Source organism: Elaeis guineensis, chromosome 7 (genome assembly GCF_000442705.2).
Source record: "Elaeis guineensis isolate ETL-2024a chromosome 7, EG11, whole genome shotgun sequence".
Taxonomy (NCBI): Eukaryota; Viridiplantae; Streptophyta; class Magnoliopsida; order Arecales; family Arecaceae; genus Elaeis; species Elaeis guineensis.
In genome coordinates, this window is record NC_025999.2 from 89045164 (window position 1) to 89066208 (window position 21045).

At 39.9% G+C, this 21045-nt stretch overlaps 2 protein-coding genes across 4 annotated transcripts; both read right to left on the reverse strand.

Moving 5' to 3' along the window:
* Window positions 1-725: 725 nt before the first annotated feature.
* LOC105048758 (lipid phosphate phosphatase 2) lies at window positions 726-10916 on the reverse strand. 3 transcript variants are annotated; one of them, XM_010928201.4, is made up of 9 exons: window positions 10780-10916; window positions 10546-10631; window positions 6956-7177; window positions 6764-6851; window positions 6548-6657; window positions 6337-6430; window positions 5688-5876; window positions 5517-5576; window positions 726-1070 (listed from the first exon to the last, which is right to left on the reverse strand). In XM_010928201.4, the coding sequence occupies exons 2-9, from the start codon at window positions 10579-10581 to the stop codon at window positions 913-915; spliced, it is 957 nt and encodes a 318-aa protein (XP_010926503.1). In that variant the 5' UTR covers window positions 10582-10631; window positions 10780-10916; the 3' UTR covers window positions 726-912. The 3 variants fall into 3 exon arrangements, with proteins under 3 accessions (XP_010926503.1, XP_010926502.1, XP_073117553.1); XM_010928200.4 differs by having other exon boundaries at window positions 10722-10880; XM_073261452.1 differs by lacking the exon at window positions 5688-5876 and having other exon boundaries at window positions 10546-10901.
* Window positions 10917-18466: 7550 nt separating this feature from the next.
* LOC105048760 (uncharacterized) lies at window positions 18467-21045 on the reverse strand. The gene is made up of 2 exons (XM_010928203.4): window positions 19685-21045; window positions 18467-19595 (listed from the first exon to the last, which is right to left on the reverse strand). Exons 1-2 carry the CDS (start codon window positions 20905-20907, stop codon window positions 18809-18811), a joined length of 2010 nt encoding a protein of 669 aa, XP_010926505.1. The 5' UTR covers window positions 20908-21045; the 3' UTR covers window positions 18467-18808.

The following is a 21045-nucleotide window of genomic DNA, read 5'->3' on the forward strand; positions in this document are numbered from 1 at the left end:
CAGTGTTTAATCACCAAAAAAAAAAAAAAAGTAGAGGAGTTGCGCTTGCCAATGAGCGTGGGTGATAAGCTTGAGGCAATCTGCTCGGTCATCTGAATCTAATATAAAAAACATTAATTTCGTAGGAATTGTTGACTATTTATGCTTCGTGATGCATGTTCCACAGACTCTTCCTACAAGCAAAGGTGCGATACCAACGTTTTGGTTGATAAATCAATGAAGGTAAGGGTTCAGCAAACGAAGAACAGCAGAAGCAACAAAACTAGTCAAATGATTTATCACCCAATTATGTTGGACACGGCAAGTCTACGTGCTTCTAATGGACAATCACACCTGGCAATTTCACTCCACAAAATCGTTGATTCGACAACTCTTCGGCAACGGCAGAACAATGCTGTGACTGACCAAACCAAAGCCCAATTCCATATGGCCGCGAGGATAGAATACTGGGAAGAAAAGAAACTGGCAAGATTTTATTAAAAAACTAAAATGAAGAAATAAAACCAGTCATTCTAAGCTTTGAAGATCCTCTGTTTCTAACGTAAGGATTGCGGAAACATATGACTTTCAAATTTGCAACGACGAGCACTTTCATACCGATCCTCTTTAAGACATGGCTCTGGAAGAGAGCTGTAAAGATATTTCGCTACAGGGGAATCCACTTTATGCATGCGAGCAAGCAACCAACGGTTTGAACGGTAGTTCTACACCAGGACCACATTACATCCGAAAGCTGTTGAAATACCAACATTCTGAGTACCAGTTCGTCAGAATTGATTAACTTGTTCATAATTAACATGATTAAACACTTCTTTTTCCAACGTTTAGCCATGTGCCTATGTACAAGAGACAAGTTAGAGGTGGTGCTATCCGTAACATCAGTAGTTCTAGTGGTCCGAGTAGAGCGTTCCTTCACGTTCTCCCGGACTCTAAATCATTTGGTTCAGTCCTATCATGATGTGCTCCTGGTAATTCATTGTTACTGCTACCTTCGGGTTGCTGGTTTGCTGCATTGGTTGGATTGGCTCGAGACGACTCCATCATCTGGAAGTATGCATATGGGCCCCAACCTTCATGACAAAATAATGGAGTGGTTAGACGATCAAGAATACTTTCAAGAAATCACTCAGAGAATTAGCTTAGGTTTGTCACAAGTATAATGAGAAAGATATTCTATGATGTCAGTGCACAAGATCTTACTCAAAAGTTAAGATGATTATATTCATTTCATGGAGCTTTGCTCCACTATAAAGAAGATCCATCCATGTAAAAGAAATTTCCTCACATAACACAAACTATTAGTTAAGCATGGTCATGTCTCAGGTTAATGTACTTTATGCTTTTAACCAGTACACAACAGAGAGAGTGTGAGAGAGAGAGAGAGACAAAGAGGGGGCGGGGGGGATGATGACCACACAAGACAACACATAACGAAATAGAAAATAGAATATATTACTTATTGTCTATGATCATCAGCCATTCAGTAGCCAAACCAAAAGTACTATGAGCCACAAGCGTACCATCAGTGGATTTCTCAGTCTCTTCAGAAATTCCAACAAAGATAAATCAGTGGAAATCCAAAATCATAGCATCAATCATGTTATATTGCACAAACAGTTAATTCAACTATCAACGAAGGGTAAGCACAAGATAAATTGATGTCAAAGTTTGAATATAACACAAATGAGTTCATGCTGCTATCCTTTTCTTAATAGCTTTCTTTTTTTTTTTTCCTCCCTCTGTGGTTGGAGCTAGTGTTTGGCTAGATCCATAAATAATTGAGCCACAAAAGTTAATGGTAGAACATCAAATAGAATTATAAGAAAATAAACAATTCTAGAAATAACTCTCTTTTTGTTGGGGATAAGCCTAGAGAGCAGTGTGAAGAATTGCACATTTTTCATTCAAGGGGTTGTCCCTGGAGGAAAGCAGTAACTTTTTGCCATCTTGCAAGCAGGATTATAATTCTCATCTTCAAAAATCTCATGTGTGCTGATGCTTATTCTTTGACTTATCATGCTGCTTTATTTTTTTTCCTCGTAAGGCTTCTTTATTTTCTTATGCATGGCATATAAGCACATACTGGATAATAATGTCTTGCTCAGTACTCCTCGGAACTCAGCCCTAAACAATAAAGAATTTCCCTTGATAGGAATACAAGTCACAGAACAACCTTTGGGACATGAAGGGGGGAAAAATGAAAAAGAGAAAAAAAAAGGTTGCGCAAAGACTCCAAGCATCAAATTGAAATTTCACCAAGGTATAAGCAGATAAGGTGCAAAGCATGGCAGTGGTGAAGGCTAAAACTCGTGATCTTGTTGAAAGCTTTAAATGCCACCAACATCCATATGAGACTCTCAAAATATCACTGCTGAATTTAACTCAAGATAGAATCCCCATACAAGAAACACTGGATCTGGTGCTTGACATGGATTGAGTAAAAGATTTCTCAGCACAAAACCATGGCACCAAACTAACCTCAGTTTCCATACCAGACATTCCATCCTCAACTAATAAGTGAGACCATCAGTTGTTCCCTCACTTCTCTCCGGTGCAACATCCTAGGCTACAGTTATAATTTGAAGGCTGAGAAAAGGTTTGGTTTCAAAATTTTCTCATCATTTGTTTACCCAAATCTGTAGTTGAAATATTGAACAATGAGTCTTGGTATGAAAATACCAGCATAGGGCTTTCTGCTTTTCCATACGCTTGCAAAATCAAGGCCTGCCCATGGCTTAAGACATGGTCAGAGTAATATGTAAGTAATGATTCACTTTTCTAAGGCATCCATAGGTTAGAAATTCCTGTGCAGGTGGCCAATCAGCATTACTTTCCAAACACATCCTAGCTGCTAACGTACAGCAACAAATCTGATCCTCTTTTCTCTGGTTTGGCATCACAGAAGAAGAAAGGCAAGGCAGACTCATGTGCACAAAAGATAGGGCACCCAAATAAAAATGTTTGATATGCATCCTAGGCACAGCCTTAACCATAGAAGTAGCCAACAATCAAATGCTTCATCTCTTCTTATAACTTGCAAAATTCAAGTTTAATCATGTATTGATTAACAGTACAACTTAAATAACAATCTGTAAACCCCATAAGTAATATCATCAACCAAATTGACAAAAAATACCTCAAATCAGCCTGACAGGTATTATATAAACTGTTAAGATCCTACCTAGAAACCCAGGCTTTTAGATGGATAGGCCCAAGAGTATTATATAAGAACAACAAGAATTCTTAACCTATCCGATATGGGACTATTACTCATCATAAACTAGCTAATTGAGGCCACCTATTTGGGTTGATTTTGGATCAATTAGTTTCAGTTGCAGCTAAAACTTTAAAACATAATGCTAGAGAAAATGTAGAATACTTCCTTACACCATCCAAAATTTACTGTATTAATCTCAAATATATAAATAAAGCGTCCTTAATCTTAGTTTCCCTTGCACATTTACATAAGAACCTCAAAAACAATCATAATAGAAATTACGTTCAACTAAGACATGCATATTTTTTTCACATAATTCTAAGTACACATATAACAGGCCAGGTCAACTAGGAGCACAATCATAAATGAGGGCCGAATATTGAGTCCACAAACTGAGAAAGTTCTCAACAGTGCAAGGTCATTGAGGGATCTCTACTAAAATGATGTCCCAGAGAACTAGACAAGCCTAGTTATAAAGGCATGATATTGGTGGAGAGGTAAGTTTACATCTAAACTGAGATGGCAACACAGTAGGCAACAATACGCCTTATCAACAACCATAGTAGTGGCATGCAAGAAAACAGACCTAGGACCTCAAGTTGCAATTTTGATGTTGGAAAGAAGCCATTATGATGCTGAACTTAACTAGAATGAAATACCAAATGGAAACGCTATAATACAAGCTAATAGCAGGTTGTGCTGGCTAACTAATAACCAGAAATGATCCAAGTTAGGTGCTGTGTAGACCAATGACATGACAGGAGTGACTTACAGTTACAATGTTTAGTTGAGTTGCGTGTACCGGCTTGATCTTATCTAACCCAATCAGCACTGTCCAAAGACAAACCCACAAGGACTAGTGATTCTGATATAATGCCTACACTTAAGTAAAAGACTCTTGTTTTATATAAAAAACCATTTTATCTAGCTTCCCTAACCGCAAAATAAACAACTGATGTAAAATCTATATCTAATTTATGCATTTAACTTTTGACCCCGAAAGCAATGAAAGTTGGCCAAGGAACTCTACAAAGGACCTCATAACCAACAACAACAACATTGCAAGAAACCTTCAAGAACTACCTAAGATTAAACCGAGAATGGTAAACATTATAACCAAGAAACATTATAAAGGGGCTCTATTAAAGACACTACATTGTTTAAATCTTAGGAAGCTGGTGAAACCATATATGTGGCGGGATAAGAGAGCTTAGAGAGGTCAATCCATGAACCCTGGCCAAGAGACTCTTTTTGACTACCATGCAGATCTTTACAAGCCAAACTAAACCAATAACATTTTTTTACCATAATAACTGAGTACACATTAAAATTTAGCCAAGGCACTAAGATAATATCACGATGAATACCCCAAGATACCAAGGCAGGCCAACATCATACTGGTCGGTGCAAAACAGGTAGATATAAATTAATTAAATATGATACAAACTAATATCCCAACCATGTAGAAAGAGAATTCAAACATCCCGTGACAGATTTGAGAACGTCTCAGAGATTGTTGTGGTGCTAGCCTAGATGCTGTAAGAAGAACTAGTGACGCAAAACAAGATATAAAATCAAAGAAAATCAGCACCAGATATATGCAGTATAAATTTGCTCCCTTCAATTAAATTGTAACTAGAGGCATAAATATAACAAAACAGAATGTCCAAAGACCTAGGTAATCTGTTATTGTTCATGGAAATCCCTCATCTGACTATGCCATGCTTGATGCTTGCACCATCCACAGTGCAGACATGTGTCATCCCCACGCATAAATTAACAAGTTGAAATAAATCGAGGGCTGCATGCAATGGTTCTACCATGCATCAAGCAAAGCATGTATTCATAATTAAATAAAATTTGCAAAGGAATATCCTGTAAAAAGCAGTTGCAAACTTGGTGATGGGTGCTGGTCTGTCGAGCAGGGGATGGGCTTAAATCAGTTACAAAGATTCAGTTACAGGTCCAAGGGCATGTTTGGTGTCGCTTCTACCTTTCAAAAGGTTCTCCCAATGCCAGAAGCCAAGTTTTCTAGCTTCTCCTAAAAATCTTTTTTACTTTTTCTTCGCATAGAAGCAGTTATCAGGTAATATTGGTTGTCTTTTTCAAGCACTTTTTTTACTTTAAAAGTTATAAAAGCAACATGGAGCACACCCCAAGCAAACTAGTAATCAAGATATCAAAAGAAAGAACCCCTAAGTTTTTTATAGTTAAATCTACCTGAGTCACCGAAAATATGAATACTGCAAAAACAGCGGCAATTACATCGACATTTAGAGTTATGAATATATCTTATTACCATCAGTATGATAGGGGGCAGGGTAGAACTGCAGATAACAGAATGTAGCCACTACGATACCTGCAGAAATATATTGTAGGAGCTAGTTAAGCCAAGCTAGAAGGAGTATTATTTCCTACTAACAGCTAAAAGTTATTGAATTCACAAGCACACTAATTCAAGAACACAAACCGAGAAGACCACCAGCGAAAACATCCTGCCAATGATGACGATAGTCATCCACTCTTGATATTCCAATCAGGCATGCAACAAGTAGAGGAAGAAATACAATGCAAAGCTTTGCCACATGACCCCTCTGATCAAAGGCTTTAATTTTTCCGGACAAATATAATGCAAGAAAACCAAGACCTGCGAAGGACCCTGAATAAAACCATATGATTGCTGAGATCTTCTTTTCAATTAATACAGGGCGTTCAAACCAAGTATACAATGACTGAAAACCATCCAACATTCAGATCCAATTAAAATGATCATGAAAGCACATATATATCTAGATAATTGAATTTTGTATCATAGTTGTGCCATGAAACACTTCATCTGTAATATCTGTTGGATAAAAAGTACAGGTACCAATAATTGCCAATTTGAAATAAATATTCAAATTGAACTATTAATAGCAGTCAGTATACACCATAGTCATCAAGTTTCATCCAATTATTTCAGGTTGGGTTGCCTGTGGATAGATAGGCACCCATACAAGGCATGGAAGTGCATTATCTGATACTGGCATAGCATTTCCATTGCACAGTCAACAATCAAGATTCATTATTTATATAAATGTGGCAAAGAAAGAAAAGAACTTAAGTACAGTATTGCTTACATGAAGTATGACCACTAGGAAAACTCTTGTGTCCATCTTTTAAGAGACTTCTCTCTCCATGACAAATAACATTTCCTGTTACTCGATCATACAACTGAACAAAGTGCACACATTTTCTGATCAAGCACACTGATGAAAATGACATACAGGAAATAACAACCAAGAACAAAATTATATATATGAAAAATATAGGATGCTTTGAGAATCAAACCTCCTTTCCATCAGGAAAACAGCGCCAGTAAAAGTCAGGACGAGGCCGCCCTACTGCATCCTTAAGAGCATCAGTTATAACTCCAGTTATCAGCACAGAGAAAAGGAGGCCTGAATTTGCAGATAATTAAAATCCATGAACCGAAGGTGTAATCTTTGCCATCAAATGCATTACAAAAGAAGAATTTCTTATGATTCCAAGGAGAGGGAGAACTACCTAGCATCGCATGATGCAGATCATAAACATCTCTCCTACGAAAATAGACAGCAACAAAAACAGCGATTGGCAACAACACTGAAATAATCTAATATTATAAAAACAGATAAAATTAGTAAGAAGATATATCTGTATATCACAATATTGCATTGATTTTATGAAGAATAGCAACAAAGATATGGAGAAACCTACTGGAACAGCCCATACTGGCACAGTGTTACTCTTCAGAGGGTATTTCAGATCTGTCATCGTATCTTTCCCAACAAAACGGTAAAATGGATGAATAATATTCAAAGCCACCACCAGCATCATAAGAAAAATGACAATAAACCAATCGTGCTTATGTATTTTTGCAACTTTGACTCCATGAGATTGCACAGTGTGTGAACCTAGTTGAATCTCGCCCATATTGTCCTGTCATGTCATATACCCAAGTAGGAGACAATCAACGTCATGCCTTTAAAATTTTGCATGAAGCATCCAATAGATTTTATCTTATCTATCTACTAATATCCAATACCTACAAAAGTGGGTTTCTGAAATCTGAACACTAAGAAAGGTCCCAGATGTGCCTTTGCAAAGTTTGCATTATGAGAGAAACTACTAGTACTTTTAACATGAGTTCCATAATGTGAAGTGAAGGTTGAAATTGAGGAAGTCATGAAAGTTCGGACTACTTGAACAAACAAATTAAGTACAAAGGAGATCATGTTCGCTAGATAAGTTTATGTGCATTGACCAGCATTGACTGTAGATGAATTTGTGAGAGTGAGAAGACATAGTGCACGAAGATGTGTATCAACAAGTTATGGAGGCCTAATCAACAAAATCACTAAGAGGAACACATTTGAGGTTCTGTTAGCTCCCAATACTTATAATACCCTCTCTCTCTCTCTCTCTCTCTCTCTCTCTCTCTCTACCTACTTCGTATATTATGCAGGGTGTACACATCGTCACACAAGTTGTCATTTAATAGTAAAAAATATGGTCCACAAGCAAGACAAACATACCTTTAAATAAAATCAAGTTTTCAAGTGAGCTCAACGGGGGCAAAAAGGCACCACAATCCTAATCCTCCCCCAAGGCCCCAATCATCCTCTCCTCTATCCATGATAATTGTCAACACCTCACCACCCCACTTTAAAGATGATATTTACGATTTGAAAATTTTCATGTACCAATGAAACTTTCAATGTTTCTATAGTTATGGAGTGCAACACAAAAGATATGATAAGATCTAATAGTCAATACTCAATGGTAGGGCTAAAAATGGATCAAATATGTAGGGATATATCTCAATGCTCAATAGTATGCTGAAAATGGATCATCGAACAATATATCCATATCTGCATATCCATTTTTATTTGGAGAATATGAATATGAATACGGATATTGAATACACACACACAGATATATATATATGGACAGACTTGGGGGAGACTGATCGGATTTGGGCTCAGATCCGGTCAGATCAAAACTGGACAATGGGGGTCCTATATCGATAATCCAAGCTATAACATATGATTTACTATCTCAAAACTACTTGCACATCAAAAATTATATGATTTGAAGACCCCTAGCATATGCATTAAGTGATCAAAAAATACATCTAATTCAATTATATCTAGACTGTCCAATTTTTGACTACTTGATGCACAGGCTAGAGACCTTCAAATCATATGATTTTTCATGTGCAAACATTTTAAGATAGTAGATCATATTCAATGACTTGAATCACTGATGTAGGACCCCTATTATAAAGTTTTGACCTGATCGGATCTGAGTCCAAATCCAGTCGACCTGATTCTAGCCTAGCATGCTCTCTCTCTCTATATATGTGTGTGTGTGTGTATTAAGTAGATATAGATTAAAATCAGATGTTGACAATATAGATATAAATAAAAATATGTATCGGATAGTTAAACATTTTGAGCTACCAGATCAACAATTTCATTGTATGAGGCAAAAACATGTCACTTTTGTTGTTTATTGCTTTTTCAAAATTTGTAGGAGCTATATAAGACTAAAGAGAATCACAAACAAAATCTGACTTTCAGAATCTCAGATACAGATGAAATAACTGTGAATGCACATCCAAATCCTCTTTTCTTCAACAAATACAATAGATACGGACATTAGTGGATGTTAAAATTTATATCCAATACCTAGATAGTTTTGAATACAGAAATGAATCCATAGGAGTATTATCTGATACATTTCATCCCTAGTCACAGTCCCTAGGACACCTCCCCCCCTCCCCCGCAACTTACCACATTGTTAAAGTAATTTCTTCAATACTTTTTTTCCAATTGTACCACCCCATGGTGGAGACACTCTAATATTCGCTTTATGCCTTAGGGCAGAAGTTGCCTAAGTATAAATTAGCTTTAGAATTTGGGTTTATGTACACTTGCTCCAAAATCCTTGTCTTCCTTTCATTCCATTTGTGCCAAATCAAAGCCCCTTTGGTTGAATTCCACATTTACTTACAACCCTGGATAGCACATCATCTCTCCTTGCTTTCTCTCTTCTCTTGTTTCCTTTCTCCACATTAATTCCTTTAGGATTGATATCCTGATATCCTGACAAGCCTTTTCAACTCACCAACCCTTATTCCCCTCTTATGGCTTGAAGAAGCGCCATTGTTGAAGAGTACAAGCCTCCCTCTTTTATGTCCACAGTTAAACTGCTATGATGCTGCATATTTGTTTATGTCCTTTCAAGTATTTGATTCATTTTTGGAAAACAGATTGCTGACTGAATAATATGACTGTGCTTGCTATTAAGTAAAAAAAAAGGACCTGCAGATTTTACACAACAGTTCCCCTGCGTGTAGGAACATGCATCAGCAACCTTAGGCTACATTCATTCGAAAATAAGAGCTGTGATTTAAGAGGAAATGATTAGAAACCTAAAGAATTAGAGACATTTGCGCAGCTAGATTCTTTCAAAACTGCAAACAAGATTTGGAGCAAAGTCTGAAATTATCATATTCTTGCAAAGGTCAAAGAATTACATTTTAAGTGGGAAAAAATGGAAAAGTTTAGTAGTAATAGGCATAGATGTGAAAGTCACATAGAATTATAATGTGTTGCTGGGACTAACAATAGGGAAAGGCAAAAATTCAGGATCAATTAGTCAAAGAATGAAGGCGAAAATATGAATTGCCCAACGGGCAGAGAGAAGTTAGAGCAAAAGTTAAGAGGGAACCAAAAAAGGCGTTCCGGCCTAAAATAAAATAGAGAGAGAATAAGGTCAAGTTCCGGTTGTGTAGTGCATGCTAAGACTTCTCATGAGTACATTTTGCTAGATTGACATCCCCTCAGATGGACTTATTATTGTGTAAATGAAAGGAAAGGATTATTTTCAAAGAAATGTACAAGAGAAAAAATAAAGAAGCAAAACCCCTCTCCAGCTACTGGTTAAGTTCAAGAGCAATGCGAATGATCCTAGCATCTGGACTTCAAAAAGGAAGAGCAGATCCTATAATACGTTATAAGTCGTCATTGTTGGAAAGATCTTTAAGCTGGAGAAGCATCCTAAAAGGAGATTTTTTCCTGAATGTAGGGGAAAAGAACATATCCAACGGACTGAAACAAGATCTCTTAAATTGGAAATCAACCATCATAACCTCCGCCGCACTCAAATCTAAGCATATTCCAATCCAAAGAAAACTATTAATAACCGAGGCTAGAAGCCAAGAAAATCGAATAGCCCAAATACATTACGTTTATCATCGCAGAAAAAAACACAAAGATAAAGATGGTAGGTATAGACTTTACCCTTCGACGAGAATTCAGCAACCAACAAGATAGCATTATGGCTTTCCTTCCACCAAGTTCTTCAAATGCTACCCTTCAATCCAACACTAACAAGACCAAGAATAAAGAATCACCAAAACTAACAAGAGTAAAATGTAGTGAAAGAAAAGACAACGGGGAAGCACTTGCACATCAACCTCTAAAATTATGGAAAAGGAAGAAGAAATTGGAGCCTTTGAGGGGATGAAGGCAAACCCTTTCTCGGTAAGACTCCAACAACTTCAAAGCAACCGCCCAAGGAGAGCGAGAGGCGGAGTGACAGAAGATCCCCGATTTATATTAATCTATTGTCGCTCAAGCGGTTAGAATTAGCTGGAATGTGCCTCCCATTTTTAAACTTCAAAACTCGATTTTTTTTTTTTTTCCGTTACAACTTGACCCTGTTATCTGAGCGTGATAAAGACATCTGGGCTCTGGCCCCTGTATCGATAAGCTGGGGTGGTGGGCCTTAATTTGTCTGCACTTGTAGCGGTTTGTGAACCTAATAATGCGGCCCGCATCACGAAGGTCCATTATCGCGTTCGGGGTACGCATGGCCAACCACTGGAGCTATCTCATTGCCTCACGATTTCGGAATTTACCTGGGCATGAACCGCATCAGATCAGATGTCAGTGTATTTACATCCATACTTATTTTATTTGATGGATATAAATATAGATACATATATTAGTTAGATATAAAAATTAATATTAATATTTATTTTAAATAGATATGATTATAAATTGAATATTGAAAATATAGATAAAATATGAATATAAATTGGATAATTGAACTCCATGATGGTAAAATTAAAAATATTACTAATTAGATTATAAATCTAATTAATAGCATATTAATATGATTATATTTTTTTTTGAAAAAATTTATAAGTGCTATATAAATTTTAATAAGATTGCAAAAAGAATCGGATATTCGATACAAATAGGGTAGTTGTGTACATATACATTTTTTTTTTATGGATATAAATAGGGACGGGATATTAGTCAGATATTGAAATTTCTATCCAAATTAAATAGATTCAGATATGAAAATAGATTCAAATGGATACTATTTGAACCACTTTCATCTCTAAAATTTATAATGAGATGGAAAAGGCTCTTTATGTATATAGATAAATCATATACCAATACATCGATATGCTCATGCATCATAACACTTAGGCTATTTTTTTTATGTGGGTCAATAGTGCATGATAATTAGACTCACACGAAGGAAGCTAAATGATTGATATGGTATAGCCATGCGTGCACGAGAATATAACTTTTCGTATGTTCATACTTTAGGATTAAATATTATTTTTTGTAACATTTTGACAATGCACTCATGTTTCTATATTCAAAAATAAAAAGCTCTATTCTACAACAAAGTCAATTGGATCCTTAAGTTTGATGACTTTGACATAATAAACCAGCTAGCAGTTATCAATAAGGCTAGTCACTTCGTTATTCCTTTTATGAATGATAATTAGGGTATAAGCAAATCGATCAAACAACATAATTGATCTGAATTACTAATTTCAATTTGATTTGGATCAGTTTTTTTCAAATTTGATTTGGTTTCGATTTAAAAATTTTTAAAAACAAAAAAATTAGATTCAATTTTAGTTTTAATTTTAAAGAATCGATTCAAACCGAACGAATCCATTGATATATATGTATATATATATACATCAAACCACAAAATTGATCTCTATTACTCATTTTAATTCAGTTTGGACCAGTTTTTTTCAATTTCAATTCGATTTCGTTTGAAAATTTTTAGAGACAAAAAATCAAATTTGATTTCAATTTCAATTTAGAAAAAAATCGATTCAAATTGAACCGGTTGATATATATATATATATAATGAATGACAATCATCTGAACGTCCTTCTAGTTACCTAAAGATTTCTTCCATTCGCCTTCACTTGTTCACACTCTCCTTTTTTGTCACTTCCATCCATCCCAACCCCCCTCCTCCATGTTTATACAATGAGAAGAGTATAATTTGGATGTTCCATGAATCAAGAGACACCGAAGATGATAGGCTGGGCAGGACCAAAAGCTCAAACTTTCTCAAATATATCATGCCCCTTCCTGAACTTCTTTTTGGGTGCTACAATAACCCAAAAAATAATGAACAGGGAACAGGGAGAAGCGGGAATCCAATCAACTCCGAAGAAACAGAGACATACTTTGCTGCAACCCAACATAAAAGTGAAACCTTAGCATCCACTTTTCTAAACCACGTTACTTTCCTTATACAAGAAGGAAACAGAATTATCACACTTGCTAAAGCGCGAATGGAATAATCCGCCTTTGATAAGAATTGTAATCCCTTTTTAGTACAAAATGTCGACTGATATATATTAAAACATGTTGTCTCACGGTTTAAACTTGTATATTATAAATACTGGTCTCCCCACCCCCACGCCGCCGCCCCAACACCCCCCACTCCACCTTAAACTTGTATATTATAAACTTGTATGATCTTGTGTATTACGAACTTGTTGGCTGGACTAGAACAATGTCAACATTTTTATTGGACCAGTAACAGGCTTGCACTATATATGCCTTTGGTTAACCACGAATTCAATAAAAACAAGCTGCTCAAAATAGATCATAAGTAAAGGAGTGCAAAAAGAATAATCTTTTCAGACTGAATTATTTTATCAACAATGAACCAAGCGAATGGGAAGGATGAAAACTTTTCTGAGAGAAGTCATTGCAGAGTCGTGGACTGATGGGGACTTCCTTTTGAGAAACATGAAAACTGATGGGAACGATATATACAAGGGAGAAGTCATTGGAGGTTAGAGCCTAAAAATAGGATCATCTAAATTTCTGATTTGATGACTGAGTGGCTGACTTTTCACTAATGAAGTATAGATGGATCATTTTAGAGGAATGCTTGAGATGGACGGAAGGAAGACTGTGAAGATCGTGAGCTGGTTGGAGGAGGATAAACGGATGAGAAAATGGTTTGGGGAACATCTTCAAATGTAGAGTCGTCATTGTGATAAGAGTGACAAAGTTGTCCATCCTATTTCTAGCGAGGTTTGTTTTGTCCCAGACAAATTAGTAGAAAAAATCTAATCATCTTTGTCATTAATAGGGAGACTTTTTGGGTTTGATTAAATTAGCAGCCAGACGATGTTATTTTTCCTATTTGACCATACAAAACCTCTCGTTCTTTCGTTTTAGGACGTCGGCAATCAAAGTAAACCATATAAATTCATTTAAAAATAAGAAATACATCTACCCCAACAGCACATGATATAAATATCATCCTTCACCGTTTCATTGGTCACATTTACGTCATGTTCTTTTACTTGGATATTTAGAACGTGTTTGGTGGGAGAAAGTGACAAGTTGGAAGCATGGTTTCAATAGAACTCAACCATTTTCGCATGCTTCTTGTGACGGAACTAAGATTAAGATGTTGAAGTTAAATGCCAACTCTTTCAAAAAATAATAAGAATAAAAATCTGTTATAAGTATATCATAAAGTCTTTTGGATTCATAAATATTAGGAAGGTGTTTGGTTTGCAATCAGAATTAGAATGGGAATAAAAATTAGAATGATTTGGAATTAGAATCGAAATGTTCAAATCTCTGGATTAATTACAACAATCACTGTTTATGCGTGGTATGCTTGCTAATTTTTTCTGGCGCACTTATCCTTCTTAAATAAAACTTTTGTAATGCATACAACTGACATCTCATAGCATTATTTAAAAAAATATTTATTAAATTGATCGTGACTAAAATGGCCAACTCATATTTGGGAAGTGGACGAATACGATTTCCAGCGACTACATCCAAACATAATATGCCCATGAGGCCCTGTTTGGTTTTGTAGTCAGAGCAGTGTGGCAAGCTCTGTTCTTTCTACCTCAATTATGATAAATTAATAGCCGTTACGTACCAAAAAAATAGCCGCTTCGTAACATGGAACGGTGGTGGCCGAAGTTACGCTCAGAAGCATCAATGCTTCAGAGAATAAAGCAGCAAGCGAAACCCGATGGGACGGGCCACATTTTTTTTCTTTTTGTTTTTTAAGTGAAAGAAAACATTGACGTTGTCCCTGCGTTAAATATTCCTGCAATTTTTTACAGAGAGATGTGGCACCAAACCGGCTGGCTCGAGCTGTAAATGAGAGGACGGTGTAAAAAACGACCGTGAGGTGATTCCGATTAGGCGAGCTGTCGTCTTGCCGAAAAAGCGGACGACAGGAAGGCGACACGAAGGCAGCCCCTTTGACACGTTGCATGTGGGAGGGGCTGGGACTTCAGATAGAACATTTCCCCAGTTACGATGCGAACAAAATGGGCCACGTCGTGAATCCACTGCATATTATTCGGACCGGTCCAGGTAAATACTTTATTATTGTCAGTTCAGACCAAACCCATTTGCCATATCCCGGGCCTAGAATGACGTACGGCTAAGTTGACAGGTGTTTTCTTTCTTTAACCAATTCCCAAGCACCCGTTTAATCGACGAGGTAGGGTAACAGAGTTTACAAAGGTTGCAAGTTAATCAAGCTTCTCATGAACAACCTTGATCAACGAAGGGGCTGCTGAGCTTGGGTTCATATAGATAGAGCTTGCAAGGGCTCTATTGGCAGGGGCTAAAGCATTCCTGTTTGGTTCATGATAGGGTGGCAGGGCCCATGGATCAATCTCCTCGGATAGCTGGTAGGAGAAGCTTTGCCTGTCCCTCGCCAAGATGGAGGGGGGATGCTCGGTCAAGAGTGGAGCATCGAAGAGATGAGGGAGCGTGGGGCCATTGCTGCAGGCCCTGCAGCTAATCCAGTGGCCGATTTGGGTGCGGGATGAGCTGCAGTAATTGAGGATTGAGTTGTAGGGGAACTACAGCTCTACCTGCTGGCTGTGGTTCGGCTACGGCTATGTGTGTGTGTGTGTGTGTGTGTGTGTGTGTGTGTGAATGAATATGAGAAAATTGTGGTCGGAGTTCCACCTTGTTGTCCTGAACCCAAAGCTCCTCCTAACACAGGGCAAGAAAAGAGTGTCAACCAGCAGAGCAAAATCCTATGAACATATATAACATAGTATTATGGAAAAATCTTTCCCCCTTTTTTTGAAAGAAAGTTGCTCTTAATTTTCGTAGAAATATAGTCTTTAGCCACTGTCAACTTTTGTTAACCAAGGTTGATTGTGAAAGTGAAAATGGTTTGCCCAAATGGTATCACCTCTTGCCACATAGAACAGTGTTCCCAAGAGTAAGGTGGTATAGGATAGAAAAGATGAGGATTAGCTCATCCCAATCTTAAAAGAATCTTTTTATTGATGCTCATCAAAGGAAAAACAGGGGCTGCTTCATGGCTGTGCTGGACTATTGCTAGTTATTCCATCTCAACTATTTGAGACAAGTTGGGAAGGATAAATTTACAAAATTTGAAAAACAAATCCACAACATTAACTAGAAACTGGAAAAAAAGTATGAGAATAAAAAATTATAATTAATTAATTAATTCATGAGCCTGTAGGTTTTTATATATTTTAAAACTATTTTTCTACAAGAAGTAAAGGAACGCAAAGACAGAGAATATGGCAACTTCAAATTTATTAATAGTAAATACAAGTATCCATAATTTGGTACCCCAGGACATTTTTAAATGACTTGTAAATAATTCATGAATATTCTTGCAGAATTCTCATGATTAACTCAATTATTGAAAGATAGTTTCTAGAATCATACTTTCACTTTAAAGAACATAAAATCTCAAGAAAGTTTTATAAGTCCAGAGAATATTATCATATGCTCGCAGCACAGTGACAGACAAATCCAAATAGGCTCAAAGTTGGAGAAGATGTGAAAAAGGTTTAGGGCGAGTTCATAATGTCTGATGATTTCTTTTCTAACGTGGATGCTACAGAGGATCATCTTTGAAATATTCTAAGCTTTTAACATGATAATAACGAGAGGGTTTTTTTTTTCTGTATTTGATACAGGTCTACTCAAGAGTATCCCAGTTAATACCACAACGAAGTCAAAAGTTGCCCACACGTGCATGCAAATAAAGCACACCTTCTTCTGTTAATGTGAAGCACGTTTAACTTCAAATCTGGTTTGCGGGCCGAACGCTGCCGTGGACCCATCTTGGATCTTATCCAAACATAAGACTAACAACTACAGTGTTATAACATACAAAATTGTAGCACACAATTCCTTGTGTCGACGCACGCCACGTAGACCATATTCCAAATTGAACCAACTCGAGCATAGCCAGAATAAGTTGTGATCTCGCTCTAGATTATCCTATATATATATATATATATATATATATATATGTGTGTGTGTGTGTGTGTGTGTGTGTGTTGTGTGCCAATGCTCAAAAGACTGCATCAAGACAACGCTAATAAAAAGGAGTTTAAAACAATCCTTGGTTTGCGTCGTTTCTACATCAGAAACACCATGATTTTGTTCCCCGCTGCCGAGATTAGCTTTGCTTTATCAACACTTGATCAAAGGGAAAACATTACCAGCAGTCGGAAAACACCGAGTGCATAATTTTCCCTCATCACATCAAAGCATGGCTTGCTTTTTCCCAAAAAAAAACAAAAAAATCCCAATGCATTAATTGATCCTAGTCATCCTCTAGGGCTCATAATCGGTCAAAAAGTTATTTGAGAGAGTGGTCCAAAGCTATGCCACTTCAATCAGGGAATAATTAAAACTTTCTGTGATATGAAGCACGCCCATTCAGAGCAATGGCTCATGAAGGACACCATCGGTCAATCCGATGTGGACATTATCTGCCAATATATTAGAGAGAGAGAGAGAGGGTGTGTGGGGGAGGGGAGAGACGTGCGCAGCTGAAGCTTTCCTCCCACTTAGAACCAGAATCACATCCCATCTGCTTAGGCAATCATGGTTGAAAGCCAACCAAACCAACTCTGTCCAAAAGCCATAGCACAGTTCCATCTCACAATTATATGGAGTTGTGGCTGGTAACAACTCCAGATTTTGCAGGAGATGGCTTGTCTGAGGTCGTGAACATACACCTTTTAGGCCACCCCCCAAGCAAGGAAAGGTAGATGGGAGGAGCATGAGATGAGAAGGCCACCAAAAAGTTCTGACCTCTAAGGAGGAATGAACTATAGCATCCGCGACACATCTCATCCACCAATAAATATTTGGGCCCTCCTTGCAGATCGCGGAACCCTCCACCATGTCATCGTCTACGGCTGGCTGGCCAAAACTTCGGCAGGTGAAAGTCACAAGTTCCTCCAACTCCCGACTGCTAAGTGGTCCTTCTGTTCCTTAAAGTAAACCATCCATGGAACCCACCTGAGCGGTGCTCACTTCTCAATGCAATCGATGTTGGACGGAACCAACAGCAATACTACCTCCCACATCCCTAAGTCCTGGGGAAAGGCTAGAATAAATTGTTTACAGACGAATAGAGAATTAAAGAGAGCAAAGCCCAAGAGATCTAATGTATAAACTAGGAAAACATGTGAACACATCACGCAGGAAGTTCTCCTTTAACTAAGAATATCAGACCATCATCGGATCCAATACAGCATCTAAACAGCTCCACCAAATCACATCATCACTGTCACTTTTAACTCAAACCACACAAATACGGCACTTTAGACATCAGGGCTGGCTGCTCACTAGTCATTCACAAGACTTTTTCCACGCTTCACAGCAGCAGAAATAGTTGCAGGACTAGCTAACAGCGAAAATGTTCATCCACCAACCCATTGGCAAGGCAAGATATCAAGCAAACTATGTTTAAAGTTTCTAGACTGATTTATAACAGTCTCCAATATGAAGTTTATTTCAGATAATATAGATTATTTGTTGATTGTGAGTAGAGTCAGAAATGATCCTACTGAAACATAGTTATTTCTTATATATACATAGAGAGATATCATTCAAATACAGCTGTATATTTATTCAACACAATAGACCAGCATCACAGTTTTCTGCTTCAAAAGGCAGAACAATGACAAGATAAACACAAGCAAAGAGACTCTTTGACACTCATTACCCTTTATTCCTATCACAACATAGATAGACATAATACCAATATTTTTGAGGTAAGACGTAATAACAATACACAACATTATGGCCAACACTAAAGAACACTTCCCGACATCAAAACCGAGTAATGATAGAGTTCATAAGATTTAGAGAGAGAGAGAGAGAGCTTACTGTAGTTCCCCTCACCAACACCAAAATCGCCCTCCAAGAGCTCAATAACAACCAGTGATCACGATGCTCTAGCCTGCTTCACATCCCCGGGCAGTGGACCCGAATTTATCGCTGCAGAGCTCACCGCCTGATACTGCGGGGCCAACGCCGGTGGAGAACCAGCCTGAGAATAGTACATCTGGGCATGGGCTGGGTCAACGTATTCATAACCATAACTGGCCATTGCTGCTGGGGCCTGAGACGGGTGGTGTTGCATCACATGGTATCCCATTCCGGCATACTGGCGGGGAACTTGATCGGCCGGCAAATGGATCAGAGACGGCTGCAAGGCAGCAGGAGGCGGGGCAGAGGAGGCCGCAGTCCTATACAAATTCGACGGCAATTCAGCCGGCTTCACAGGGGTTTTAAGGAGCGGCATGGTGGGCTTTGTAGCGGTCGGATCGGGCAAATTGGGCTGCATCGCTGCGAGATTGTAGGCCTGCGGGTTCTGGTGGACAGGCAGGTAGTACACAGGCATCTGGTGATCGTAGGGATGGGGCTGCTGCGATTGCTGGATCGGATGGGCGACGGGATAGTACGAGGGGACCGGGACGACGGTGCCGGTGGCTGGGTGGTGGATGTATTGGGGATTGGCTGGAATAAAGTGCTGTTGCTGATGGTGAGGATGCTGCTGCTGGAGCTGCTCCGGCGGCATGTGGGCCAGCACATACCCGGAATCGGGCACTGGCATCGGAACCCTATGGCCAGGATCGACGGAGACCGGCACTTCGCGTTTTGGTTCCGATGCAGGGTGGATGACAGCGGCGGTGGCGGCGGAAGAAGCCCTCTCCGGATAGTACAGATGTCTGGACGGAAGACGAGATCAAAAGAGAAAACTTTGTTAACAAGTTAGAAGAAAAATGAAATAGTTAATTGATATCAGGAGAGAAGGTACTTGGGGGTAGAATCGGCGATAGGGGCATCGATCGTGGTGGGCTTGGGCTGGGGAGCGGTGGGCGGTTTGCGGACGCCGCCGTGGTCGGACTTCTCGTCGTCGGAGAAGACCCGGCTGGAGTTCTCGGTGGGCGAGATGGTGGGAGTGGAGGCGGAGGCAGGGGGGAGGGGAATAGAAGGGGGAGGATGGTGGGGAGGAAAGTTGGTGTCTTTATAGCCCTCATCAGGCCGCTGACCGGCGACAACGGCGATGGCTGCGGAGGAGAGGTTCATGTGGGTGAAGTGGTCCTCGAGGCCGCCGATCCGCTGATCCGGAGGGCGATCCTCGGGGCGTACGCGAATCGGGGGCAGGTTGGAGAGAGAGGGAGCCGAGGAGGTCGATCCGAAGGAAGAGGTGGTATCGAGCATCGGGGAGTCCGGGACGGAGTGGACGTCTTGACCTTGGCGGGCGAGTTTCCCGGAGGAATCCGGGCGGGGAAGGATAAGCTGCCCAGGCTCGGAGGCGGCGGCGGCGCCTGGGCCTGCGCCGCCGACGATGACGCCGCGGGAGTGGGTGGAGGAATCGTCCTCAAGGCCGAGGAGGCAGTTGACGGAGGCGGAGTCGGCAGAGAGACCACGGGGTAGGCCGTCGATTCCGATGCCCATGGCGCTGTTGAGGGCGTCGACGAACCAACTCTCCGACTTGGAGTCGTCGAGGAGGGATCCGATCGAAGAGGGGGCGGACTCCGGCTTGGAAGGGAAGAGGAAAAGGCGGAGGCGATTGGAGCGGGTGGAGCCGCTGTTGCTTCCACCACCGGCGCCGGCTGAGGAGGACTGGATGATGCGATCGTACTCCTCGATCATGTTTTCGAGGTCCTCGTCGGTGGTAACGGAGATGAGGGAGTCCAGGTCCTCGTTTGGGAGCTGGTACTTGAGGGAGAAGGGGAGACCGCCGAGGACGCTCCGAGAGAGCTTGGCGGAGAGGTCGGCGAGGGAGGACTGGCGGTCGACGACGACAATCCGGGTCTCGCCGCCGAGGTAGCAGAGGGATTTGTCGGTGGGGCGGGGGACGATACGCCCGCCGTAGCTGCACATGAGGCGGAGACGGGAGGCCGCCGTGGCGGCGGAGGATGGGAAGGGCTCGTCCCAGGACTCGCCGCCGCGGGAGCGAGGCGAAGAGTCCACGGAGTCCGCGTAACCTACCCCGCCTGCGCCGCCGCCGGCCGCCGTCGGCACCGCGTCCATGGTTCGATCGCCCTGCGCCTCGCTCGCGATCTAATGGTTTTGGGTTTGGGGAGGGGGAGAGAGAGACGAGGGTTTTGGCTTTTTGGGTCGCTTCCTTTTTCTCTCGCCTCTTTTATTTTTTATTTTGCTTTTTTTTTT